At 46.8% G+C, this 27,797-nt stretch overlaps 3 protein-coding genes across 4 annotated transcripts; all 3 read left to right on the top strand.

Moving 5' to 3' along the window:
• The first annotated feature begins 1,732 nt into the window (after positions 1-1,732).
• Positions 1,733-6,222, top strand: LOC309802758 (granzyme B-like). 2 transcript variants are annotated; one of them, XM_082618579.1, is made up of 5 exons: positions 1,733-1,817; positions 4,203-4,350; positions 4,807-4,942; positions 5,142-5,399; positions 6,055-6,222. In XM_082618579.1, exons 1-5 carry the CDS (start codon positions 1,757-1,759, stop codon positions 6,196-6,198), a joined length of 747 nt encoding a protein of 248 aa, XP_082474705.1. In that variant the 5' UTR covers positions 1,733-1,756; the 3' UTR covers positions 6,199-6,222. The 2 variants fall into 2 exon arrangements, with proteins under 2 accessions (XP_082474705.1, XP_082474704.1); XM_082618578.1 differs by lacking the exons at positions 1,733-1,817; positions 6,055-6,222 and adding an exon at positions 5,523-5,806 and having other exon boundaries at positions 4,230-4,350.
• Positions 6,223-19,225: 13,003 nt separating this feature from the next.
• LOC309802901 (mast cell protease 3-like) lies at positions 19,226-21,908 on the top strand (the record flags this gene model as incomplete). The annotated part of the gene is given in 7 exon segments (XM_082618774.1): positions 19,226-19,268; positions 19,487-19,495; positions 19,498-19,633; positions 20,113-20,248; positions 20,443-20,698; positions 20,921-21,146; positions 21,737-21,908. Coding segments are annotated over 7 exon segments (978 nt in total).
• A 2,311-nt stretch (positions 21,909-24,219) lies between these two features.
• LOC309802756 (granzyme H-like) lies at positions 24,220-27,305 on the top strand. The gene is made up of 5 exons (XM_082618576.1): positions 24,220-24,367; positions 25,458-25,618; positions 26,033-26,168; positions 26,370-26,627; positions 27,040-27,305. Exons 1-5 carry the CDS (start codon positions 24,314-24,316, stop codon positions 27,214-27,216), a joined length of 786 nt encoding a protein of 261 aa, XP_082474702.1. The 5' UTR covers positions 24,220-24,313; the 3' UTR covers positions 27,217-27,305.
• The last annotated feature ends 492 nt before the right edge of the window (positions 27,306-27,797 follow it).

Below are 27,797 nucleotides of genomic sequence, written 5' to 3'. Positions count from 1 at the left end.
GGTCTGAAGTGGGTCTCTTGTAGACAGCATATATATGGGTCTTGTTTTTGTATCCATTCAGCCAGTCTGTGTGCGTGGGCTTTCTGTAGTTGTGACGAGCTGGGGCTACTCTTTGTTGTAGTGCATGGGCTTCTCATTGTGGTGGGTTCTCTGTTGCGGAGCATAGGCTCTAGGCACACGGGTTTCAATAGTTGCATCATATGGGCTCAGGATTTGTGGCTCGCAGGCTGTATAGTGCAGTCTCAGTAGTTGTGGCGCACGTGCTTGTTTGCTCCGCAGCATGTGGGATCTTCCCAGACCAGGGCTCGAACCCGTGTCCCCTGCATTGGCAGGCGGATTCTTAACCACTGTGCCACCATGGAAGTCCCTCAAATTTTCTTAATAACATATACTACCACTAAGATAAAAAAACTAATTTTATTTTTAAAATTTCTACTACTGAGCAAGCTAAGTTCAAAAAAGAGAGGCTTGATAAATGTACTTGTTTTGATAAGGAGGATATTTACCCTGGAATTATGTCTTTTGATGCATAATATTCCACATAGAAAAACTGTAAAGTACAGAAATGTAAAGATGGAACCTTAAATCACCAGAGTCTAATCACTGAGAGATTCTTTGTTGTTCTTGAACAGAACTGGGCTTGGGCTATTTAGAAAGAATGGTCCTTCATTTCCGTTTTAGCAAGATCATTAGCAGAGTTTGTTCAGCCAATGTCATCCTATAATGTGCCAGGCCTGCTGTATCAGAAGTGTGGTTTTCTGCACACAGCACAGAGAATACTAAAAGGACAATTATTGGTCTTTGGTCAGCCAGCATGCTTTCCTACTTCACATGGTATAGGCAATTTTGTAATTTGAACTTCCTTTGGCGAACCAGCCTTTTCTCTGTCTCAGTTCATGTGGTTTGGGTGAAACTGACCCCAGCCTATCCAAAGTAGGAATGACTTAGGCTTAAATCATCCCTGGATTCAATTTCTAGGGTCAGAGTGATTCATGAATTTAGGCCAATAAATGCCAAGTGCAGAACGTTTGTTTCCAAATATTAACAAGAGAGATGGACTCTATCACTCTGAGCACTTACAATTAAAAAAAAAAGATGTTAATAGTCCCCTAGAAAGGAAGCTAAGATGATGAATGGGTGCCTATATAGATTTAGTACATGGTGGCCATGCTCTGTTATTGTCCTGTGCATCCCTCAACCACAGCCCTTCCCGAGTTGCACTCTGGTCACAGATGTTTCTTTCTCTTCCACTAGACAGTCAGCTCTCTAAGGGAAAGAGACACATGTGCACTATGTTTGGTCATAGCATAGAGAAGAACCTAAACTCACATCTGCTAAAGAAATCATCCTGTGGACTTAGCAACATGGAAATGAGGCCTTGGTGGTTCAACCACTGAAGATTCAGGTTTCTGGGCTCCAGGACCTTTACTGGTCGATACCACATCCTACAGTCCCCGTCCTATATTCTTGGGTTCCTGCTCTAGGCGGGAACAAGTGGTCTGCTCTGAGTCATCATCTGTGGGTACCCATGTGGTCACTACATGTTTCTCACACAATCACCCAGAGAACGTTGTCAGTTAGACGGAGTGGGGGCGAGGCAGCTTTCATAGAAAGCCTTCTAGGATGAAGCATCACAAAACCAGAGGGGAACAAGAGGTCACTGAGCCCACTTGCACCTCCTTCCTCTCCTGGGGGGCTAAAAAGAGAGCAAGGAGGAAGCACCAGCAGCTCCGACTTGGGCAGCCTTCCTGGGAAGATGCAGCCACTCCTGTTCCTGCTCCTGTTGGCCTTTTTACTGCCCCCCAGGGCAAAGGCAGGTGAGTGACCATTCCCACCCTCGGAGGACCAACCTCTTACCCCAGTTGGCACCGATCACCTGCCCCTTCTGCACATCCCTGATCCATCTATCCACTGGGAACATTCTGAACACCAGCTCCCGTCCCACCTCATACCCCCAAGTATGACACTGGATACTCCACCAGCAGGAGTGACAGAGAAAAGGTTGTTCTCAAGAAAAGCCAGTGGGTACTATCCCCTCCTCCAGCCCTACCTTTGCTGTGTGGAAAGTCGAACTTTCCTAGAAGTGATGGCAGAGGGTCGGAAACTGGAAAAGAGAAAATAATCAATTCCCCTGAAGAGGGCAGAGTGGGTCTGGCTTCTGCATCTAGGATGAGACAGGTGCTCCCTCAGCAACTGCTCAGCAGACCTCGGAGTTGGTGCTGTTGCCTTTGCTCAGTCCCCAGGCTCCTCAGTCCTTCCTCACCTCTGCTTTTCTTTTCTTTTCTTTTTTTAAAAAATATCTTTATTGGAGTATAATTGCTTTACAATGGTGTGTTAGTTTCTGCTTTATAACAAAGTGGATCAGTTATACATATACATATGTTCTCATATCTCTTCCCTCTTGTGTCTCCCTCCCTCCCACCCTCCCTATCCCAACCCTCTAGGTGGTCACAAAGCACCGAGCTGATCTCCCTGTGCTATGCGGCTGCTTCCCACTAGCTATCTATTTTATGTTTGGTAGTATATATATGTCCATGCCACTCTCTCGCTTTGTCACAGCTTACCCTTACCCCTCCCCATATCCTCAAGTCCATCCTCTAGTAGGTCTGTGTCTTTATTCCCGTCTTACCCCTAGTTTCTTCATGACCTTTTTTTTTTTCTTAGATTCCATATATATGTGTTAGCATACGGTATTTGTTTTTCTCTTTCTGACTAACTTCACTCTGTATGACACACTCTAGGTCCATCCACCTCACTACAAATAACTCAATTTCATTTCTTTTTATGGCTGAGTAATATTCCATTGTATATATGTGCCACATCTTCTTTATCCATTCATCTGTTGATGGACACTTAGGTTGCTTCCGTATCCTGGCTATTGTAAATAGAGCTGCAATGAACATTGTGGTACATGACTCATTTGAATTATGGTTTTTCTCAGGGTATATGCCCAGGAGTGGGATTGCTGAGTCGTATGGTAGTTCTATTTGTAGTTTTATAAGGAACCTCCATACTGTTCTCCATAGTGGCTGTATCAATTTACATTCCCACCAACAGTGCAAGAGGGTTCCCTTTTCTCCACATCCTCTCCAGCATTTATTGTTTCTAGATTTTTTGATGATGGCCATTCTGACCGGTGTGAGATGACATCTCATTGTAGTTTGGATTTGCATTTCTCTAATGATTAATGATGTTGAGCATTCTTTCATATGTTTGTTGGCAATCTGTATATCTTCTTTGGAGAAATGTCTATTTAGGTCTTCTGCCCATTTTTTGATTGGGTTGTTTGTTTTTTTGTTATTGAGCTGCATGAGCTGCTTGTAAATTTTGGGAATTAATCCTTTGTCAGTTGCTTTATTTGTGAATACTTTTTCCCATTCTGAGGGCTGTCTTTTGGTCTTGTTTATGGTTTCCTTTGCTGTGTAGAAGATTTTAAGTTTCATTAGGTCCCATTTGTTTACTTTTGTTTTTATTTCCATTTCTCTAGGAGGTGGGTCAAAAAGGATCTTGCTGTGATTTATGTCATAGAGTGTTCTGCCTATGTTTTCCTCTAAGAGTTTGATTGTTTCTGGCCTTACATTTAGGTCTTTAATCTGTTTTTCTTCCTAAGCCATTAGTGGCTCCCCTCTTTCAAGGATGAAGCCACTGTTGGGCAGACCAGAACTTCTCTCCTTTCCAGAACCCCACCAGCATTGGCCCTACCAACAACCCCTTTCCAGAGGCCCATTTTGTGCGTGTGTCAGTGGGGGGTGGACAGGGGTGTGGTCATTCCTTCATGTAGCCAACAAATACTTATTGGGCACTTACTACATGTCAGACCCTGGGAAACAGGCTATGATGACATCTAGATCCCTACTCTAAAGTCCTGAGCACTGGGAAGCAAGGCTATCCTAGACATCACGGGATGACAGGGCCCTTAGAAACTCATTGAAACAAAGCATAGTCAGGAGAGGAATGTTCAGAAGCCTCTAGGACCTTGTTGTACCTAAGACAGGTATGCTCACCTCCAACTATGTGTGGAAGACAGTCTCACAGACCCAGACTGCTGCTCTTCCCTTTTCTAGAAGAGGATGTTGAGGCCCCTCACACCCCCAACCTCAGGCCAGGCTGGACCTGCAGTGCCCAGCAGTTCTGAGCATCAAGCCGATGCCTGCCAGGTGCAGTCAGTGGTTGCACACAAGCAGAACAGTCTTTTCCTTCAGGGGAGATCATCGGGGGCCATGAGGCCAAGCCCCACTCCCGCCCCTACATGGCCTTTCTTCAGATCTGGGACCAGGATGACCAAAAAAGGTGCGGTGGGTTCCTGATTCGAGAGGACTTTGTGCTGACAGCCGCTCACTGCTGGGGAAGGTGAGGAGCCGCAAGTAGCCTGCACCCTCCTGAAAACCCCTGGCAGGGAGCCCTGCCTTTTTCTCTGGAAGCAACCAGGCTCCTGGGAACACATGAGCTGGGAGGGCTCCTGAGAGGGTGAGAAAGAGGGCAGGGGGGAGGGGCAGGTCAGTGCCAGAGGCATTGCTGAAGTCAGAGAGACTAGAGATAGGGCCTGCCTTGGTATCAGAATGCAAACTAATGCAATTTCACATGTTTTCCTGGGGCTGACAATCGGGAACCACTGTGCCTTTACCAATGGCTCCAGAATCCGACCTTGGCTGCCAAGAAACAGAGGGCACAGACAGTTCAGCCCCCGGGGCCCTCCTGTTGCCTGCATTTCCCCTCAGCTGCAGCCCTGCCCTGGTGTCACCTGCCCTTCACGGCTCCTGGGCTGTATCTCCTGTGACTCCACCTCCTGCTCTGCTCTCTGTGCAGCTCAGTCAAAGTCACCCTGGGGGCCCACAACATCAAGGATCGGGAGAGGACCCAGCAGGTCATCCCAGTGAGAAAAGCCATCCCCCACCCAGACTATAATCCTAAGAACTACTCCAATGACATCATGTTACTAAAGGTAAACCTCCTTGCTTCTCCTGCCCTCCTAGAAACAGATCATTTCCCCTCCCACTGCCACGCATCCCTTTCCTCCCTCCCATCTGGCTGCCTGACCAGTCCCTGAGGCTCAGGTGAGAGGGAAGACACTGCAGCAACATTGCCATGTCCAGGCCCGGGGACCACTGGCTGAGCTGGACTCTCTTGTCTCTTCCCATCAGCTGGAGAGAAAGGCCAAGCAGACTGCAGCCGTGAGACCCCTCAGCCTGCCCAGGGGCAAGGCCGGGGTGAAGCCAGGAAAGGCGTGCAGTGTAGCCGGCTGGGGGCAGGTCGCTATGGGCACGTACTCAGACACACTGCAGGAGGTAAAGCTGACCATACAGAAGGATCAAAAGTGTGCATCCCACTTACACAATTATTACAACAATGCCATTCAGCTGTGTGTGGGGGACCCAAAGGAAAACAAAGCTTCCTTTAAGGTGAGAATGACCACCTACCTTGCCTGGCTCTGGGGAGACACGTGTTTGCAGAAGATCTGGGACCAGGGGACCCAAACAGTGTGGGAACTGCCCCACCCTCTAAGCTGGGACCTTTCTCTCCAGGAAGAGAAGGGGGAACAGCCGGAGCTCGGAGTGCCTAGGGCCCCTGCAAGCCTACAAAAGACCTATGGTGAATCTAAACCTGGTGCTCCTTCAAAGGGGGAATTTGCAACACACTGAGGCACAGGTGTTAGAAAACTGGGCTTCCTGAGTGTGTGGTAGTTAAAACCAGGTGCCTCCTCAGAACTGGAACCCACCTGGCTTAATGAGCTCATCCTCCCTGATGAGTGTCAGCCCACCAACCTGCTTCCATGTCCTTGAACAGCAGCTTGGAGCCAACAGTCCCACAGCGTCTGGATAGAGAAAGGATCTGAGACGTGGGGGAGGAGAGAGTGCTGTCACCTGGTGAAGTGAAGCAGTGACAATGTCCAGGGTCAGGGCTTGGCAGCCGAGGGGACCACGGGGGCCTGCCCTGCCCTTTGATCTCCTACCTGGAGGCCATGCAAGGTGGCCTCCCCCGAGAGGGGGCTTGGGACGGCAGGAAGGCAGGACCAGGAGGAGACCTGGCTCAGTGCTTCCCCTTCTCTGTCCTCAGGGGGACTCCGGAGGCCCTCTGGTGTGTAACAATGTGGCCCAGGGCATTGTCTCCTATGGACAAAAAAATGGGTCACCTCCACGGGCCTGCACCAAAGTCTCAAGTTTCCTGCCCTGGATAAAGAAAACCATGAAACGCCGCTGACTGTGGAACCAGACCTTCTTCCCTGGAGCTGATCCAGAATCACACTGGGGGGTTTGGGGTATCAGCAGCTGAATAAATGTCTCTCAGCTGAGCAGGAAGGGCTGGCTTCTCGTTTACTCATTGACCCTTCGTCATGGGCACCCACTCTATGTTTCGAAAGCCAACGACAAAATTTTGCAGTTTTCTGCTTCCACCTCTTCCCCCTCCCACCATCTCTTCCTATAAACCCCATGCAAAGCTGTTACCCAGGTCCTGCATACCCACACCTCTCTTTCAGGGCCTGCCCTCCTGCCAGGGCTGAAGCTGAGCACCATCAGGAGAAAACATGAACCTCTCTGGTCCTGGGGCTCAGGGTGAGCTTCTTGGCTCCTCACCCAGTGTTACATGGCGGAGAGGAGGGGATCACACCATGGGTCCTGGACACCAAGCAGACACAGCCTGGAGCTGCAGCTCCAGGACAGAGCCCCACCACTGGGGAGGAGAGGCACCTTCCTGAGCAGACGTTTCTCTCCCACAGCCAGGGAAGCCGGCGCAGAGCAGGGGTGGGTCTCGTGAGAAGCTCCTCATTCTCAGCTGGGCTGAGTGTCCTCCCAGCCCTCCTCGGAGCTCACGGACCAGCTCTGCCTTCAGTCCCCAGGCTGCCTCTGGTCCACCCCTGCTCACCACCACGAGTTCTCAGAGTCCACCAACTCCTGTCCCCTCCAGACCACACTGATCTGAGCTGACCCCTTCCTCATATCCTTCCCACCCAGGACACCCTGAGCACCCTGGGGTTCCAGCAGGGCATCACCACTGAGATGCCAACCCAGCTCATGCCCTGGCAGAGAGGGGTATCAGAGGGACCAGGCCTGTGCTGGCACCAGGCAGGGCCCATGAGGGATGTCTCTCCAGAACCCTTGGCCCCATCTCTCTCCTAGGCAGGGCAGCTCAATCCCCACATGCAGCCCAGTGCCCCCCATGTGTTCAGGGTCCACTGGCCACCTGGTCACTCAGTAGCCTGAGTCCCTTTCAGCCTGTCCCTTTAGTCACTGCTGGCCTCTAGGCTGAGATTCCCTGCTGGTCCCCTGGGACCTTTTGAGTTAGAGAGGGCCCCTGTCTTTAGCAGGACAGAAAAGCACAATGTTTTTCATCAATCAACACACGCACTGATTGAGCACCTACTAAGTGCCAGACATTGGGGTTGTACAGTGGACATAAGACACGTATAACAGTGAAGAGCCAAATCTGACTACATGTTGGATCTGCTTCTTTTACTTTAACCTTTGCTTTCCGTTGCTTTTGTTCACTAAAAGGATACTGTCTATACACAATGGCCTGCCTCAGGGAACCCTGCCTCTCTGCCTGAATGTTAAACGAAAGTGCCCTTGTTCAGGGAAACGTCCTGACCCTGTCCACCTTTGGATGGCTGCAAGAAAGAAGAAATTGGACTTCCCTGGTGGCACAGTGGTTAAGAATCTGCCTGCCAATGCAGGAGACACGGGTTCAAGCCCTGGTCCAGGAAGATCTCACATGCCGCGGAGCAACTAAGCCCGTGTGCCACAACTACTGACCCTGCGCTCTAGAGCCTGCAAGCCACAACTACTGAAGCCCGTGCACCTAGAGCCCATGCTCCACAACAAGAGAAGCCACCGCAATGAGAAGCACATGCACCACAACAAAGAGTAGCCCCTGTTCGTTGCAACTAGAGAAAGCCTGTGTGCAGCAACAAAGACCCAATGCAGCCAAAAATGAATGAATGAATGAAAATAAATAAATAAATTATTTATTTATTTATTTTTTAAAAAAAGAAAGAAGAAATTATCACATCCCCTCCCCGAGGGAAGAAATTAGCACATCCCCTCCCAAAGGCTGGTCATTCCAGGGGACATTTGCCAATCTTATGGCCTTTTTACCTTACTTCCTCATCTCCTCTCCCATCTCTATTCTATAAAAGAAACTGGCATCCAAACCAAGATAAGATGTTTAGTTTTGAGACTTTAGTCGGCCATCTTCTCGGTCTGCCAGCTTTGCGAATTAAGTCCTATACCTTGCCTCAATACCTCGTCTCTGATTTATTGGCCCATCATGCAGCAAGCAGAGCGCACGTGGACTCGGTAACACAGGTTCTATCATCTGAGCGCAGGTGGAACTGACAGTGTTGACTTTCATTTGAATCTTTAATCTCCCTTCCCACCTTCACATGATTCCACCTGAGGGGCCTAGATCTCTTTATCCCTGTGGGAAGTCCACAGGAATAAAGCATTTGTGTTTGTTTTTATTGCTGGTTACACTCTGTAGAAGTGCTATTACATGAGACTCTAGAACAAGTCATTTGTTTTCTAGATGTGAAGATCCCACTCTGCTCACTGGAGCATCCTTGTCCCCTAGGGGAGAGGGTAGCAGGGAGGGAGGAAGAATGAACAAGGGCAGCCTTATTTCTTTTACTCTAAAAGTAGCAGGTAGGAATGTCATTGCACACATTCAGATGGTAGGAAAACCCATATGAAGTATTTGTTTGAAGGCAATTAGAATCTGAGTCTACACGCTCAGCCTGTTGGATGGACGAAAAACATGATCCCTGTCATGACTGCAAGCTCCTGCCTGTGCAGATGAAACTGGAATCAGGGAGGCCCATGTGGTCTGGACAAATGGAGAAGCGTCTCTGCTCTTTAGGCCATCATGGTTACTGCTGCATCCATACAGTCCAAGACGACCTAGACTTTTCAGACTTAGAAAGGAAAGGCTTGGAGGCCACATGTAGAGTATGTGATTTTTTGCTGAGCAAGGATCTCCCTGTGCTGGGCTCACCTTGCCAGACACTCCTAGCAGCCATCTATCCAAGGTCTTGCACTGCTATGCAGCACTGCTTGGGAGGTGAGCGTCAGTTCTAGCTCTGTGATGGTGCCATCCTGCCCCCAAAACACACCATGCTCCTCTGCAGCATGGGGTCAATACGTTGGGATCACGTAACCCTCAAAAGCATGCCGTTTCCCATTTTTGTGCACAAAGCATGCAGCAGCGTAATCTCCTAATGACCTGGGAACTTTTACAAAGGAAGAGCAGTGATGTCACACAGCTTCTGATTTAGAGCTGAAAAAAACCCTAAAACATACTAAGGACCTGGCTCCTTGATTGAAAAAGACAAAAAGAAAAATATAGAAACAAAAAAACACAGCATTTTAAAAAGTTGCCCAGCCACATACATGTTCAGCTCAAGTATTACATTTATTTTGAGGAAATGGTTTTATGATTTAAAACAGGTTTAAGAATCTTTGTTGTAGACCCTCATTCTCCTTTGAGAGATGAGGGAGACAAAGTCCCAGGAGGGGGTAGTGACCTACTGGAGGCACCATAGAGTTAGGACAGAGCCTGGACTGAGCCAGGCTCCCTGACAACCAAGCCAGCAAGAAGCCTTCCATGTTTTCTAACCCCTGCCCTTATGATGACTTCCTGGCATCCCTGGACAAGACATGAGCCTCTGCTCAGACACCTACCTCCCCAGAGAGCAAGCCTCTGGGCTCCTGTGGCAGCCATTCTCTGACAAGTATTCAAAACACCTTCCTGGTGAGCTGGTCTGTCTGCTCATGGGCACACTTAGATGGAGGCAGGTAAGTACCTGAAACATGCTGATTCCTTCAAATCTTCTTGTCCTTAGAAGTATCCTCTGTCCCCCACCTTCAAGGAAACAATTCTTGCCTTGCTTAAAGATCTCTGTAATGGAAATAAAAAATGAAATGCAGTAAAACATCTCCGCAATGACCTCTAACAAAATGCCTCTACTCACCAAGACCCTCTCCCATCACCCCTCCTGCCCTCCAGACCCACAAGAAGACTCAGGTCCCAGTGTGGTTGGAGAGAGAACTGCCAAGCCAGCTCTGGGTCGAGAGACCTAAAGGGATGCAAGTTTTTGCTAATTTCTCTTGGGAATGTGCATTGGAACAGGGATGGCTCTGCCTTCCCTGCCCATGACCATACTTCTGCCAATAGCACTCACTGTGGACTTGCAGAACTTCCAGGGTTTATTTCCTGTCTTGGTATCCCACACGATACCCTTTTGGCCAACAACCACATTTCACTATGAAAAAAGTTCAGCAAAAGTTTCCTTTCTTTCCAGAGGCATATTGCTAGACTACGTTTCTTATTCAAAGTCAAGAGGCTCAATGAACCTGTGTTAATCAGGTAAGACAAAGAAAATCACATCTAAGCATGTAATAGTCAAATTAATGAAAATCAAAGATAAAGAGAAACAGTTGACCATAGGCAGAGGGGAAAAGAAGTTACATTACTTGAGGGGAAACAAGAATCACAACAAGCTTCTTGTCAGAAATAATCGAAGTCAGAAGGCAGGGAAATAACATTTTAAATGATTGAAAGAAAAAATAGGCAACATATTTCTGGAATTCAACCTAGAATTCTATGTCCAGTGAAAATATTGTTCAAAAATGAAGACAAAATAAAGACATTTTCAGAAAAACAAAGGTAAGAGAATTTGTTGCCATCAGACCTGCACTGCAAGAAATACTAAAAGAAGTCTTCAGGCTGAAAGGAGATGATTCCCCCATTTGTAAGCAGGAAGGGAAAAATAAAAGTGTAAAATATGGACTCAAGATGGTGAAGTAGGAAGACCCCGAGCTCACCTGCCCCCAAGAACACATCAAAACTACAACTACATATAGAGCAACTCTTGCTGAGAATAACCTGAAGACTAGCAGAATAGCTCTTCTACAACCAATGTTATCAAAGCACATATACGCACACACAGGGAGTCTGGGAAGAGGAGGAGATGATATCTAGGCAAGACCTTTATCCATAGTGATGACCCATAAAATGAGGGGATGTCACAGACTCAGGGATCTTCACTGTGAAGAGAGGGGGTTTGAGCCTCATATTAGGCACCCCAGCCCTGGGGTCTGACACTGAAAAGGTGAGACCCATTAGCTGGTTTAAAAATCATTGGGCTTACTGGAGGGCTCTCCCTAGACTCCACTCTTGAAGAGTGCACAGACTTGTTCCCAGTCCCCGCACCAAGGCAGCATACTGAAAACTGCCCATGTTTTTTTTTCTTTTTTTTAAGAAAAAAAGGGAGAGAACCCAAATAAATAAAATAAGAAATGAAATAGGTGAAGCTACAACTGATACCACAGAAATACAAACAATCATAAGAGAATACTGCAAAAAAGTTATATGCCAACAAATTGGACAACCTAGAAGAAATGGATGAATTCCTAGAGACATACAATCTTCCAAGACTGAATCAGGAAGAAATAGATCATCTGAACAGGCTGATAACTAGAACTGAAATTGATTCAGAAATCAAAAATCTCCCAGTAAACAGAAGTCTGGGACCAGACAGCTTGACAAGGGAATTCTACCAAATATTTAAAGAGTTAACACCTATCCTTCTCAACTATTCCAAAATAATGAAGAGGGAACACTCACGAACATTCCATGAGTATAACATTATTCTGATACTGAAACCAGACAAATACAAAAGAAGAAAGAAAGAAAGAAAGAGAAAGAAAGGAAGAAAGAAAGGGAAGGAGGGAAAGAAAGAGAAAGAAAGAAAGAGAGAGAGAGAGAAAGAAAGAAAGAAGAAAAGAGAGAGAGAGAGAGAGGGAAGGGAGGGAGGGAGGAAGGAAGGAAGGAAGAAAGGAAGGAAGGAAGAAAATACAAAAAAGGAAAATCCCTGACCTACATAAATGCAAAAATCCTCAATAAAATATTAACAAACCAACTTCAACAATACATTAAAAGGATCATACACCAAGATCAAGTGGGATTTATTCAAGGGACAGACGGATGGTTCCTTATCTGCAATTCAATCAATCCTACACCACATTAACAAAACAAAGAATAAAAATCATATGATCATCTCAATAGACGCAGATAAAGCATTTGACAAAATTCAACATCGATTCATGATAAAAACTCTCAACAAAGTTGGTATAGAGTGAACATGTCTCAACATAATAAAGGCCATTTATGACAAACCCACAGCTAACATCATATTCAACAGTGAAAAGCTGAAAGCTTTTCCTCTAAGATTAGGAACAAGACAAAAAAGCCCACACTCACAATTTCTATTTAACATAGTATTGGAAGCCCTAGCCACAACAATCAGACAAGAAAAAGAAATAAAAGCATCCAAATAGGAATGAAAGAAGTAAAATTGTCACTATTTGCAGATGACATGGTATTATATATAGAAAACTCAAACAACTCCACCAAAAAAAAAACTATTAGAAGTAATAAATGAATTCAGTAAAGTTGCAGGATACAAGATGAATATATGGAAATCTGTTGTTTTTTTATACACTAGTAATGAAATCTCAGAAATAGAAAGAAAAAAATCCCAATTACAACCCATCAAAATAAATAAAATACCTATGAATAAATTTACTCAAAAAGGTGAAATATCTATACTCTGAAAACTATAAAACATTGATTAAAGGAAGTTGAACAAATAAATGGAAAGATATCATATGTTCAGGGATTGAAAGAATTAATATTATTAAAATGAGTAATGACCCAAAGCAATCTACAGATTTAATGCAATCCCTATAAAAATACCCATGCCATTTTTCAGAACTAGAACAAATGATCCTAAAATTCATATGCAAAAACAAAGGACCCCAAGTAGCCAAAGAAATGCAGAGGAAAAAGAACAAAGCTGGAGGTATCATCCTCCCTGACTTCATACTGTACCATAAAGCTACCATAATCAAAACAGTATGAAATTGGCACAAAAACAGACACAAAGATTAATGGAACAGAATAGAGAGCCCAGAAATGAACACATGTACATAAGGTCAATAAATATACCACAAAGAAGGCAAGATAATACAATGGAGAAGGGCTTCCCTGGTGGTGCAGTGGTTGGGAGTCCGCCTGCCGATGCAGGGAACACGGGTTCGTGCCCCGGTCCAGGAGGATCCCACATGCCGCGGAGCGGCTGGGCCCGTGGGCCATGGCCGCTGAGCCTGCGCGTCTGGAGCCTGTGCTCCACAACGGGAGAGGCCACAACAGTGAGAGGCCCACGTACCACACACACACACACAAAAATACAATGGAGAAAAGTCTCTTCAATAAGTGGTGTTGGGAAAACTGGACAGCTACATGTGAAAGAGTAAAATTAGAACATTTTCTCACACCATATACAAAAATAAACTCAAAATTCATTAAAGACCTTAAACCATTAAATTCTCAGAAGAAAACATAGGCAGTGCACTCTTTGGCATAGGTCTCAGCAATATATTGGGGGTTTTTGGATATTTCTCCTCAGGCAAGGGAAACAAAAGCAAAAAGAAACAAATGGGACCTAATTAAACTTAAAAGCTTTTGCACAACAAAGGAAACCATCAACAAAACCAAAAGGCAACCTACTGAATAAGAGAAAGTATTTGCAAGTAATATGTCTGATAAGCAATTAATATCTAAAATATATAAAGAACTCACACAACTCATTATAAAAAAAACCCAATTGAAAAATAGGCAAGGCACAGGGAACTATATTCAATATCCTGTGACAAATCATAATGGAAAAGAATATGAAAAGAATATATATATGTATAACTGAATCACTTTGATGTGCAGCAGAAATTAACACAACATTGTAAATCAACTATACTTCAATTAAAAAAGGTTTTTAATGGGCAGTCATCTGAATAGACATTTTTCCAAAGAAGACATGCAAATGGCCAACAGATACATGAAAAGACGTTCAACATCACTAATCATCAGGCAAATGCAAATCAAAATCACAGTGAGATATCACCTCACACTTCAGAATGGTTATTGTCAAAAAAGACAAGAAATAACAAATGCTAGCAAGGATGTGTTGAAAAGAAAAAACTGGTATCCTGTTGGTGGGAATATAAATTGGTATAGCCACTATAGAAAACAGTACTGAGGTTCCTCAAATACTTAAAAATAGAACTACCATGTGATTCAGCAATTCCACTCCTGGGTATATATCTGAAGAAAACAAAAAAACTAGGTCAAAAAGTTATACCAATGTTCACAGAAGCCAAGCTATGGAATCAATCTCAGTGTCCATCCACAGATGAATGCATAGAGACGATGTGGCATATATATATGCACAATAGAATATACTCAGCCATAAAATAAACAATGAAATTTACCACTTGCAACAACATGGATGGACCTGGAGGGTATTATGTTTAGTGAAATAAATCAGATAAAGACAAATACTGTACATTTTCACTTACACGTGGAATCTAAAATATAAAACAAATGAACGAATGTAATAAAACACAAACAGACTCATAGATACAGAGAAAAAAGCTAGTGGTTACCAGAGGGGAGAGGGTAATGGGAGAAAGAAGATAGAGGAAGGAGACTAAGAGGAACAAACGACTAGGTATAAAATAAATAAGATACAAGGATGTAATGTACAACAAGGGAATATAACCAATATTTTATAATAACTTTAGAGTCAGTATAAACTGTAAAAATACAGACACCTGAAACTAATATAATATTGTAAATCAACTATACTCTAATTTTTAAAAAGTGACTAAGTGGAAAAGTATTTATATCAATTTCTTACATGGATTATTGACTTTATGGCAAAAAATGCTTTAGTATTTATGGCATATAGTGGTGAAATGTATGACAAAAAGAACTCAAAGGGTGAGAAGGAAGACAAATGAAAATGTATCATTACAATGTTCATATATGAAATGGTATAGCATGAATTCAAGGTTGCCTGTAATATGTGAAGGAGGCATACTGTAATCCTAGAGTAATAGCTAAAATAATATATAGATATATAACTAAAAGCCAATAAAGAAGACAAAATGAGATACAACAAAATATAGCAGGAAAAGTAGGGCAAAAGAACAAAGAATAAATCACATTAATAGAAATCAAATAGCAATACGATATTCTTCAATCCAACCCTATCAGTAGCTGCATTAAATGTAACTAGATTAAATACTCCAAAGGACACAGATTGTTAGTCTGGATAAAAATGCAAGACTCAACTTTGTGCTGTTTAATGAGAAACATCTTAAATATAAAGACATGGATAGGAGGAAAGTAAACTTATGGGGGGAAAAAAGATGTATCCTGCAACACCAATTTAAAAAAAGCCTTACCCATGGTATATGCTGTTTAACTTTAGAACTTCTGGCCATCTGAGAGATGAGATAGAGTAGAATAATTATTTTCTTTTTTTTCCTTTTCTTATTTCTATTTATCTGAATAAGAGTGAAGTTGAGACTTTATTATTTTTTACATTTATTTTACTGTAAACGCTCAGGTCTTTTGTCCATTCTATCAGGTTTTTGGTCTGTTTCTTCTGGATTTAGAGGTCTTTGAATATTAGATTAGCTCCTTAATTGTGACATAGGTTGCAATAATTCTTTACAAGTTTGCTGCATGTAATTTGAATTTTCTTACACTCTTCTTTGATATACAAACTTCAAAAATTTATTTTTTCAAACCATAACTTATTTATCAGTCTTTCTTTTAAAGTGTATGAATTTAGAGTCATTGCTAGAAAGGCTTTCTCCACTCTCATTTTCTAAAGGACTTTACCTATGTTTATTTCTAGGCAATATATGGTTTTATTTTGTGTATTTCAGTATACAAATATCTAACCTATTTGGACTTTATTCTGGTGGTTTCCGTAAGATACTGCTCCAACTTAATCTCTTAACAAATGACTATCCAGTTGTTCCTAAATCATTTATTAAAAGTCCATCTTTTCCCTTATGATTTGAATTGCTACTTTATTATAAACTTCATTTCCATATATACTTGTGAATGTTTCTGAATTATTCCATTGTGTTTCACTAGTCTCTCTCTCTGTTCATGATACAACACCACGTTGTTTTTCTGAAAGAATTTTTATAGGCGTTCTTAAGATCTGATAGGCTAACCCTCTGCTGTACTATTCCTTTTTCTTTTTAACAATTTCCCTAGTGATTCTTTCATGCTTATTTTCCACACAAATTTTAGAAACAATCTAGACCTTGTGTAACACCAAGTGAAAAAATTGGGTGGGTTTTTAAAAAATCACATCATATATATTATTTTTATTTATTTATTTATTTATTTATTTTTTGGCCACGCCATGTGGCTTGTGGGATCTTAGTTCCCCAACCGGGGATTGAACCTGGGCCCTCAGCAATGAAAGTGCAGAGTCCTAACCACTGGGCTGCCAGGGAATTCCCAATATACCTATGATTTTTTAATTTTTTAATTTTTTAATTTTTTTTAATTTAAAAAAATTTTTTTTATTTTATATTTTTTAATTTTTTTATTAGTTTCTGCTTTATAACAAAGTGAATCAGTCATACATATACATCTGTTCCCACATCCCTTCCCTCCTGCGTCTCCCTCCCTCCCACCCTCCCCATCCCATATATATTATTTTTATAATCACATTTATATATTAGCTTTGGGAGAATCAGTACCTTTTTGGTGTAGATCTGTCATATGTGAGAACTAAGAATGTCTTGCTGTTTCTAAAGTCTGTTTTTGTGTTTTTCAGAAGTTCTTTAACATTTTGCACAAATAGGTTTTTCACAATTCTGGTTAAGGTTTTCCTAAGCCCCTCATCTTCTTTTGCTGCTACTATAACAGATTTTCTTCCCAATTATATCTTCAAAGTGGTTATTATTTGTATATATGAAAGATACAGATTTCCTTTTAATTTTGAAATAATCTCCAGCTTATAGAAAAGTTGCCACTGCAATACAAAAACTTTTGTCTTCGGGCTTCCCTGGTGGCGCAGTGGTTGAGAGTCCGCCTGCCGATGCAGGGGACACAGGTTTGTGCCCCGGTCCGGGAAGATCCCACATGTCACGGAGCGGCTGGGCCCATGAGCCATGGCCGCTGAGCCTGCATGTCTGGAGCCTGTGCTCCGCAACAGGAGAGGCCACAACAGTGAGAGGCCCGCGTACCGCAAAAAAAAAAAAAACTTTTGTCTTCCAGACCCATTTGCGAGTAAAGTTACTGACATGATGCTCCATCAACTTCTCAAATACTTTAGAGTGTAATCCCTACAAACAAGGACATTCTTACATAACCACAGTCCTATGATCAAACCCAGGGAATTAACATTGATGCCACCAATGCCATCTAATCCTCAGACAGTGAGAAACCTGGCTCATTAGCTTCATATGTTGACTTATTTGATTAATCCCACAGAGATTTATATAACAGATCTCTCACTCATCTTCTCCAAGTGCCTCCCCTGATCCCCCCACCCAGGCTCTGGTGATCCATATCAGGCAGCCCCTTCATACCAATGCCCAACTCACCCTATTTATCCGCTCTGACACATCCCGCCCGACTCCCCACCCCTCTACCGCCCCGACTCCATGAAGGCCTTTAAAGCTCCCTTGAGCTTCGATACCACCTAATAGCCAGTCCCTGTTTGAACACCCTCTTCAACAGACTTGGGCATCCACTCCCTGCCTCACATGTATTCTAATTACTCATCCAGGCTGCCCAGTGCAGGGTGTCCGAGCCCATGTAGGGAGTGTGTCCACACAGGAGAGAGGCCTGGAGTGGGCACATTCCCACCCCACGTAGGCTTGGCTTGGACACCACACTCTCATTTACTGTGGCTCCCCTGCCAGAATCCCTACTGAGTGTGCTTTGTTTCTTTAAGGTTTTGTTGCTTTTTAAGAGACTTGGGATCAAGATATTTAGAACCAACAATATTTTCAATTCCATGACTCTCTCCTTCTTTTCCATTATGGGGACATGATCAGGATAATTTGTTGAGCAAATGGTACAGGGACATCAGAATGCAATTCTCTGGATAGTGGTGTGGGAATTCTGCTTTGGCTGCCTGGCATCCATTCTCACTTCACGTGGTATCAGTAATTCATTAAAAAGAGTAACTCTGGGGACAGGCAAACTTCTTCCATTCTCAGTGCACATGGGTTGGACAGAGCAGACCCCAACCTATCCAAAGACACTGACCTAGGCTTAGATGGATCAGTGGTTTCAATGGCTCTGACTAACTCTCCAGACCCCTAAAGCAATGTGGCAGACTCTGCTTTGCTATGACTGCTGTTGTGTATCTCCCATCCCACACGCTCTCCTTACATGACGGCAACATTCCTCCTGCTGGGAGGTGGGGTCTATGACCTTTCCTTTTTAATCTGGTGGGGGCTCTTGATTGCTTCAATTAGTGGAATATGGTAGAATAGATGCTTCTGCCTGGCTCATTCTTTTTTTTAGCAGATGCTCATTCTGGGGAAGCCAACCACTGTGTTGTGAGGAAGCCAAACAATCCCATGAACTGAGACTACTTGAGGGGACCTTGTGAAGAGAAACCAATGGGCCCGGTGAACAGCAAGCACTAACCACTGGGTAGGTGTGAGTGAGCCTTCAGATGATTCAGCTTCCAGGATTCAAGCCTCCCTGACACCAAGGGGAACAGGGGGATGCTATCCACACTGTACCCTGACCAAAATGCAGATTCGTGGGTAAATGCAATGTCGCTGCTGTTCTTAACCCACTCAGTTCTTTATAACTGGAATAAGCCCTCTTCAGCATCACTCTCACACCATTCTGTCCATCCCATACCAAGGATCTCACCATCCTTGTCTGATCATGACGGCTTGTCTCCTCCACCAGAAGCAAGAGATCTTATCTCCAATGTTTCCCACAGTCTCACACAAAAAGAGGCCTCAATACACAATCACCCTTGTGATCTAAAGAGAACCACGAAAATTAAGATATTCTTGAATCTATCATCATGAGACCCAGGTTGCTAGGGCTCAGGGACCTGCTATTGGCTGATACAACATCTCCAACTACCCCTACTTGGAGCTGCCTTTCTTGTTTTCTGCTGCTGTGGTGGCGCTGAGCCGAGAGCTACGGGTCCTTCCGTGGTGACTGACAGTTCATGCTCCACTCAGACCTCAGGACTTGATCAGACAGAGCTGTGAGACTTTCAGAGAAACCTCATTTGATAAAGGTCACAACACCAGAGGGGACCCTCAGGGTTAAAGGACCAGAAGGAAGCAGCGGCGACTCAGATCTGTGCAGCCTTCCTGGAGAGATGCTCCTGCTGGCCCTCCTTCTGTCCCCCAGTGGGGAGGCAGGTAAGTGACTGTCCTCACCATCAGAGGTCCAGTCCCATCCTGCACTGGAGCAACCCTGCTCAGATGCTACATTCATACATATCCTGGTCCTGGTCCACCTCTAGGAACTTTCTGAACTCTGGTCAAATTCCCTCAAAGACCAGCAAATCTGCTCCCATCTCCCCTCTCCAGGCTTTGGCTCCATGAGCACAGCGGGCAGACTGCAATCTTTCTTTCAGGCAAAATCATCAGAGCCATGAGGCCAAGCCTCACTCTCATCCCTACATGGCATTTCTTGAGTACCATGTTTCAGAGAAAAGTTTCATCTGTGGGGGTCTCCTTGTGCATGAGGACTTCGTGCTGACAGCAGCTCACTGCTGGGGAAGGTGAGGAGCAGCACCTGGGCCCCCACCCCTCTGTAGACCCCTCACAGGGAACCCTCTTCTCAGGGGCTGCAGACCTGGGCCACCAAGTAACATAGGAGAGCTCTTCAGAGGGCAGGTGAGCTTTGGGGAGAGAGGAACAAGTCAATGCGAGTGGCCCGTGGAGAGAAGGGACTGATCAAAGGTGGGATGGAAGGAAGCCAAGGTTGCACCCTGGAGTCCAGAGTGCAGATGTGAGAAATTCCTGGTTTTCCTTAGAGACAGTCAAGCTCTGTGCAGGACTGAACACCCTAAGTGGACTCCAGGAACTTGCACCCAGCCCGGGCTGCCAGGAAGCAGGCAGCACGGAGATGCTCAGCCCCAGGTCCCATACCTAGAACTTTCTCCCCTCCAGTCCCACCCTGTCCCAAGCTGTGCTCTTTCCTCATGGCTCCTGGGCTGTATCTCCTGTGACTCCACCTCCCTCTCTGCTCTCGGTGCAGCTCAATCAACGTCACCCTGAGGGACCACAACATCTACCAGCAGGAGAGAACCCAGCAGGTCATCCCAGTGAGAAGAGCCATCCCCCACCCACGCTATGATCATAATAAGTGGGTCAACGCTATCATGTTACTGCAGGTAGGGCACGTGGCCACACTGGTTCTTGCACACTTTCATCCCAGGGTTTTGAATCCCCCATGACCTCATTCCTGTCCCTCCTTCTGGTACGACCCCTTCAGTTGTCCCAGGGCAGTGAGGAATGCAACCCCATAACTGTCCCATAGGCCTCTGTGGGCCAAAAGTAGGTTAGAATGCCTTTCCTCTGCCTTCAGCTGAGGAGGAAGGCCTACCTGACCGCGGCTGTGAGCCCCATCAGGCTGCCCTGGAGGAGGGAGCTGGTGAAGCCAGGGATGGTGTGCAGTGTGGCCGGCTGGGGGCACCTGGGCATGAACAATCCAGTGGCAGAGAGACTGCAGGAGGTAGACCTTGAAGTCCAAAGGGATGAGGAATGCATCTCTCGCTACAAGGATTACAACACCACTACCCAGATATGTAGGGAACCCAAGAAAGAGGAAGGGTCCTTTTTTGGTGAGATCCCAAGCATTATCCATGCAAAGCCCTGGGCACAGACAAGCTGTGAGGGTCTGGGGCAGTGGGAACTAATCATATTCCTGTGTCCCCAGCCTTTTCTCCTATACAGTCTCTGACCTGTTTCCCTGGGGGCATGGAGACTGTCCCACCACCACATATGGGCAGAGGCTTCCTTGGGGAGGAGAAGGGGAGATTGTCAAGGCCAGGCTGCATCCTCAGGACCAACAGCCCCTGATATCAGCCAGGGCCCCCAGCAGAGACCATCCACCCTGGGGCGGCACGGAGGACCACACCTGAAGAAGGTCCGGCTCAGCCCTTCCTCTCTCTGCCCACAGGGCGCCTCTGGGGGCCCCCTTGTGTGTAATGGCATGGCCCAGGGCATTGTCTCCTTTGGAGAAGAGAATGGGACACCTCCAAATGTCTACACCAGAGCCTCGAGCTTTCTGTACTGGATCCAAAAAACAATGAACTACTATAAACTGCAGGGACTAGACTAACGTGCCCCTGGGATGGATCCCTCCATCTCCTCTGGGGTAGAGGTCAGAATGGCACTGGGCCAAAAGGGGGTGAAGGGGGGACTGCCTGGAACTTAATAAACTTTCATCTCTTGAGCAAAAATCATTGATTCCTATTTTATTCATTCAAACACATTCGTTAGGCACCTACTGTGTCTGGCAACCATCCGCTCACATTTCTGATCTGTTATGGGCTTCCCCCTCCAACACACCACCCACCCTTCCAACTCTAGAATAAAAATTCCTGCTGCAGGGCTTCCCTGGTGGTGCAGTGGTTGAGAGTCCGCCTGTCGATGCAGGGGACATGGGTTCGTGCTCTGGTCCGGGAAGATCCCACATGCCACGTAGCGACTGGGCCCGTGAGCCATGGCCACTGAGCCTGCACGTCCGGAGCCTGTGCTCCACAACAGGAGAGGCCACAGCAGTGAGAGGCCCACGTACCGCAAAAAAAAAAAAGAAAAAAAGAAAAAAAAATTCATGCTGCACTGACAGCCAGCTCCCTCCAGTCCCTCGTCCCCAGTGCCAGCTCCCCCTGCCAGGCTGACCATGGGCTCCATCAGAAAAGGGAGACACCTCCTCAGGAGAACACGACCCTCCCCTCGAGGACCCTCTTATCGCATCCATATGCCATCCTCCTAACCCACACCCACTCCCCTGCCCCACCCTATCCCAGTGCCAATGTGGCAACATAGGAGAAGCCAGATTTGGAAGGAGGACCACCTGAGAAGCTCTGGGGTTGAGGGGGGCACTTCTCAACCCCAGAAACAGAAATGTGGGGAGGCTTTAGAAATGTGTAATGCTCCCCATGCAGAGTTCCCTCTCCACATCAGAGCAGCCAGAGTTCTGAAGGCTGAGAGAGTTTCAGGAGGGGCTTCAGTATTCCCAGGCCCAGCTCAAGTGCCTGTCCCAGCTCTGTCCTGGAGTCCTGAGCCCAGGACCCTGTGCAACCTCTTGTGTCCTGACGGCACATCCTCCCTCAGCCCCAAGTGAACTTGAAGGCGCTCTTCCATCTTTTTTTTTTTTTTTTGCGGTACGCGGGCCTCTCACTGTTGTGGCCTCTCCCGGTGTGGAGCACAGGCTCCGGACGCACAGGCTCAGTGGCCATGGCTCACGGGCCCAGCCGTTCCGCGACATGTGGGATCTTCCCAGACCGGGGCACGAACCCGTGTCCCTTACATCAGCAGGTGGACTCTCAACCACTGCGCCACCAGGGAAGCCCCTGAATTTTTAATATAAGAACATATTCAGAAAAGCAACCTCATTTTTAAAACATGCAGCTTAGAGATAGCTGGGCTGAAGAGAAGAACTGGTTGGCTGAATGTTTGCATGGTGAGTGAGCTTCATCTCTGGCAAAATGTGTTTTGGGTATAAAAGTAACATATATTCATCATAACATATTCATCATAGAAACTAACATATTCATCATAGAAACTAACATATTCATCATAGAAAGACAATTAAATACAGAACATATAAGAAAATTAAAATTACCAAGAATTCCACCATCCCAAGATAATCATCATTCATGCTTAAGCATGTTTCCTTCCCCTCTTTTTCTATAGGTCCATAGAATGCTGTTTCTTCAACTGACTTGGGGTTGGGTTGTGGAGAACTCCTCATGCCTTCCCCGCCATCACTCTTCCTTCTGTCCTCATACTGGTGAGAGTGGTGGGATCATCTGCAAATGTTTAGGATTACTATGCCCAGGGCCATCAGAGACCTGGTTCTCTGGACAGAGAATACTTAGTGGGTAGTAATTATTAGGATGACCAGCATCCGTTTCCTCTTCAGTGCACACCAGTAAGCAGCATTTCTATAGAGGAAGCCCCTCCCCACTCACAGGCACCCTGATTTGAGTGGGACAGCCCCCATCTCAGCTCGAGGGGTGCTAAATACTTCAGCACAACCCAATCAGTCACTCACTTCCAATGGACCCAGTGATGGTTTGTTTTGGTCAAGTGAATATCAAGTCCAGGAATTTTGTTCAAGATTGTGGGATAAGAAAAGCTCTCTTGGACTTACCCGGTGGCACAGTGGTTAAGAATCCACCTGCCAATGCAGGGGACACGGGTTCGATCCCTGGCCCGGGAAGATCCCACATGCTGCAGAGCAACTAAGCCTGTGCACCACAACTACTGAGCCTGCACTCTAGAGCCCGTGAGCCACAACTACTGAGCCCACATGCCGCAACTACTGAAGCCCACATGCCTAGAGCCCCTGCTCTGCAACAAGAGAAGCCACTGCAATGAGAAGCCTGCACACCGCAACGAAGAGTAGCCCCTGCTCGCCACAACTAGAGAAAGCCTGCATGCAGCAATGAAGACCCAACACAGCCAAAAATAATTAATTAATTAATTTTTAAAAAAACACACAAAAACAAAAAAACACCAAAAAAAAAAAAAAAAGGAAAAGCTCTCTTTGTTGGAGAATGTTTACATTTAAAGAAGCAATTCTAAACACTTCAAAAATATGAGGCTGGGATGGTGGCAACATAAGAAATGGGGTTGCTGTGTGGGGTACCTGGGTGTGTACAGGTCTATTTGCTCCTAAACCAAGTCCAGACTCTACCTCACAATGGCACCAAGCAGACCCCCCTCACCATAGTCCTTGCCATCTTATTCTCTACCCACAGATTCTAGGTCTACTCCAGCTGACAGCCAGCCTCTCGAGGGCAGGAGCTGTGTCTCTCATATTACACAATAGGACCTAGCCTATTGTGTAATTATTCAGGATTTCACCAGAATCGAAAAAGAACCAAGAGTCGAAAAATGAAGATATTCTTGATTCAGTCACTGAGGGGCTTCTGGGACCCAGCCCCTGTGCTGGCTGAACCACAGCCTTCACTTCCTTGTTCTTTCTTCTTGTTTTGTGACTCAGTGGTGGGAGTACAAGTGTGGTGACAGTGTCATTCTCACTTAACCCACGGCAGAGAATGTGGATGACCACGTTGCATGCTGACACCCAGCTCGGGGGTGGGGGGAGCACAAGTCTGGGAGGTCTGTGTGTGCACTGAGCCTGCCCTCCTTCCTTCCCCTGTGTTTTGTGTCCGGAAGGAAGAAACACCAGCAGCTCCAACCTGGACCAAACTTCGGGGAAGATGCAGCCTCTCCTGCTCCTAATGGCCTTTCTTCTGCCCACCGGGCTGGGACAGGTGAGTGACAATCCCCATTCTTGAGGCCAGAGCCCATCTCACTAAACCTACTGTAGTCCTGACCCTTCTGCCCAGCTCAGCTTTCTCAACCCCAGCTCCCATCCCAAACCCAGACTAACAATTTCGATGCTGCATAGACACTCAGCGAGGATGGATGGCAGAAAGGAAGAGTGGGTCTTAGCCTCTCTCTCACCAGCAGGGAAAGTGGGTTGTGTATTTGGCAGAGGATGTGAAGCTACAAAACACAGGTAATTAAAATCCCTCACTTCAACCCAGGAATAGGCAGCTCAAGTGAACCCACTTTGTATAGGAATTGTCAGTGGACCCAGCTTAAGAACCAATGAAATTTCTCAGTGCCCTCCACCCCTCACTCCTGCCCAGGAGAGGAACCCAGGGGGTGATTGATCAGAAGTGGCTAGATGACACCCAAAGCTCTCCGGGCGACTTGACTCTGCCCCAGGACCCAAACAGCTCATTTTCTGCCCCATCTCCTCGACCTCCCAGGCCCTCGGCTGCCCCTATGGGCAGTGCCTTTGGCAGTCTTTGGCAGTGCCCTCCCCCCATCCCTATGGCCTTGAATTCCACCAGCACTATCCCCACCAAACCTCAGCCTAAAGCTAATTGGAGGCTATTCACTCTTGCAGCCAAAACACATTTACTGAGATCCTAGGTTGTATTAGGCCCAAGGACCTGAGGATTTTAGAAAATCCAATTCCATAAGCTCATAGGTAATTATTAGAAAATGGCACAAATCAAGATGTTAGCAGAGGCTTAGAGGGGTCCCAGAGACTCAGCGGGAGTGAGGGCTCATCAGGGAGTCCCGTCCACGATTCTCTGGGCCTCCACCATCGGGAAGGCAGACCCACCCCCCTCTGCACATGTGTCTGATGCAGGACCTGGAGAACAAGCACTGACTGACCCCTTTCTCAGAGGGAGATTCTGAGGCTTGAGGTTCAGAAAAGGTTATCCTGCTGCAATGAGAACCTGGAGGACCCTCCCCCGGTGTCTGCAAGGCGCTGTCAACCTCCCTGACCGCCACCTCCCTGAGCCTCCATCCTGACCACACCTCTCCCATCACCCCATCTTCCAGCCTTTTCTTTCAGAGGAGATCATCGGGGGCCATGAGGCCAAGCCCCACTCCCGCCCCTACATGGTGTTTGTTCAGTTTCTGGTTAAGGAGAGTTGGAAGAGGTGCGGCGGTGTCCTCGTGCAAAAGAACTTTGTTCTGACGGCTGCTCACTGCAGAGGAAGGTGAGGGGCAGTAGCCAGCCTACCCCTCCTGAGACCCCGAACAGGGACCCCTGCCCCTCCCCTGGGGCTGAACCCAGGGGAACCCCTCCCTCACCCTGAGATCGTGGTAACTCAGGACCACAAGACCTCATCAAACAAGCCATCTTAAGAGCCGCACTAGGGTGACGAAAAGCTGAGAAATGGGGCAGGTAAGTTTTGAGGTCAGAGGTGAGAGCAAGAGGCAAGGTTGAGAAGCGAGGGCCCACATGGGTCAGATAGAGCATCAGTGGAGGATGAAAGCGTGCACAGAGTCAAAATCCAAACTCAGAGTAATTTCTCCATATTGCCTGAGAAAGCTCCCAGGTCCCCTGCCTTCATGTCATTGAGAAGCACAGGGCACAGAGGCCCCACACTCCTGCTCTGCTCTCTGTGCAGTTTAATCAACGTCACCCTGGGGGCCCACAACATCAAGAAACAGGAGAGGACCCAGCAGATGATCCCAGTGAGACGAGCCGTCCCCCACCCAGACTACAATCCTAAGAACTACTCCAATGACATCATGTTACTGCAGGCAAGGAAACCTCCCCACTCCTCCTGCCCTCTTGGGGACAGATCGTTTCCCCTCCACTACCACCTGTCCCTTTCCTCCCTCCCATCTGGCTGCCTGACCAGTCCCAGTGGCTCAGGTGAGGGGGGTGGTCAGTGCAGCCTCATCATGGCACCCAAGCCCAGAGGCCTTTGGCTGAGCAGGACTCTTGCCTCTTTCCCTCAGCTGGAGAGAAAAGCCAAGGGGACTGCAGCTGTGAGCCCCCTCAGCCTGCCCAGGGGCAAGGTCCCGGTGAAGCCAGGAAAGGCGTGCAGTGTGGCCGGCTGGGGGCAGGTGGCCGTGGGCACTCAAACCACCACCCTGCAGGAGGCAGAGCTGACGGTGCAGGAGGATCCAGTGTGCAAATCCCTCTTCCCCGGCTATTACAGCCAGGCCACCCAGATTTGCGTGGGGGACCCGAGGAAGGTGAAGGCTGCCTTCAAGGTCAGGTTCCTCGCATCTAAGCACACAGGCCCCGGGGAGAGGATCTTGGGGAGGTCTGGGTAGGGGACAGGCCATATCCTCATCCTCAGCCTGAGAGCTTGGTCAGCCAGGTCCACTAATCCAAAATTTAATTCTCTCCCCTGAGTGGGTCAGGGTTGGGGGTGAGAAAGGATCAGTCATCCCATAGCTGCGTTATCACCAGAGTTTCCATGAGGACTGACAGAAAGGTAGACCTGAGTCGAGCTGCAAAGAACAGTCAGAGCAGGCTGGACCCCAGGAGCGAGGGAGGTGACCAGGCCTCCTCCGGCCCAGATCTTCCTCACAGCCCCTGACAGAGACCACCCAGCCTGGGGTGGCAGGGAAGACAGGACCAGAAGAAGGCCCACTCAGCCCTTCCTTTCTCTACCCACAGGGTGACTCCGGCGGGCCCCTCGTGTGCAGAAACGTGGTCCAGGGTATTTTCTCCTATGGAAGAAAAAACGGGACATCTCCAGGAGTCTTCACCAAGGTCTCACACTTCCTGCCCTGGATAAAGAGAACAATGAAGCGCCTCGAACAGCAGCTTGAGACTGACCTTTTTCTCTGCTGACCATCATTCTGGGGCAGCGGCAAGAATCCCATAGGGTTTAGCAGTGGGATCACAGGGCCACAATAAATGGATCTCTAGAGTGATCACGACTGAATTCCTATTTATTCATTGAACCACCTCAGTATGCAACCACACTGCTCCAGGATGCCCTCTGCTGTCAGTTCTGGGGTTTGCTTCCCCCTTTCTCCCCAGCCCTCACTCCTCCCTAAATCCCATGCTGTCTGTATAGAGTCTCACTGATTTCTCAATCATGCCTCTTTGGTGCTTAGCCTTCTGCCAGGTCTGAGTCTAAAGTGAGGTCCATTAAAAACGACAATCTTCTCTCCCCCAAAATGGTCCTCTCTGGGCCTTAGAAATTTCTTACCTTCTCTAAGCCAACCACTGTCACCAACCCCTCTTCAATTTGGCAGAGCAAAGAACAGGTCAGAGGAAGGAGAATAACTCCAGGGACCTAGGAGGTCAGGGGGTCATGCCATGGACACTCAGTTTCCTGTTTCCAGGGCCTCTCTCTCCAGTGAGGGCAGGCTTCTCCCATAACCAGGACCGTCTAGAGCTTAGGAGGCTGAGATGTTCCCATGATG

The sequence above is a fragment of the Mesoplodon mirus genome, assembly GCF_964341445.2.
Source record: "Mesoplodon mirus genome assembly, chromosome: 4".
Lineage (NCBI taxonomy): Eukaryota > Metazoa > Chordata > Mammalia > Artiodactyla > Ziphiidae > Mesoplodon > Mesoplodon mirus.
This window is presented reverse-complemented; position numbering and strand designations above follow the sequence as displayed.

Coding starts and splice junctions, on each gene's coding strand:
- LOC309802758 (XM_082618579.1), top strand. CDS start 1,757: ATGCAGCCACTCCTGTTCCTGCTCCTGTTGGCCTTTTTACTGCCCCCC. Junction 4,943..5,141: donor ATGACATCATGTTACTAAAG/GTAAACCTCCTT, acceptor TCTTCCCATCAG/CTGGAGAGAAAGGCCAAGCA. Junction 5,400..6,054: donor AAAACAAAGCTTCCTTTAAG/GTGAGAATGACC, acceptor CTCTGTCCTCAG/GGGGACTCCGGAGGCCCTCT.
- LOC309802756 (XM_082618576.1), top strand. CDS start 24,314: ATGCAGCCTCTCCTGCTCCTAATGGCCTTTCTTCTGCCCACCGGGCTG. Junction 25,619..26,032: donor GCTGCTCACTGCAGAGGAAG/GTGAGGGGCAGT, acceptor CTCTCTGTGCAG/TTTAATCAACGTCACCCTGG. Junction 26,169..26,369: donor ATGACATCATGTTACTGCAG/GCAAGGAAACCT, acceptor TCTTTCCCTCAG/CTGGAGAGAAAAGCCAAGGG.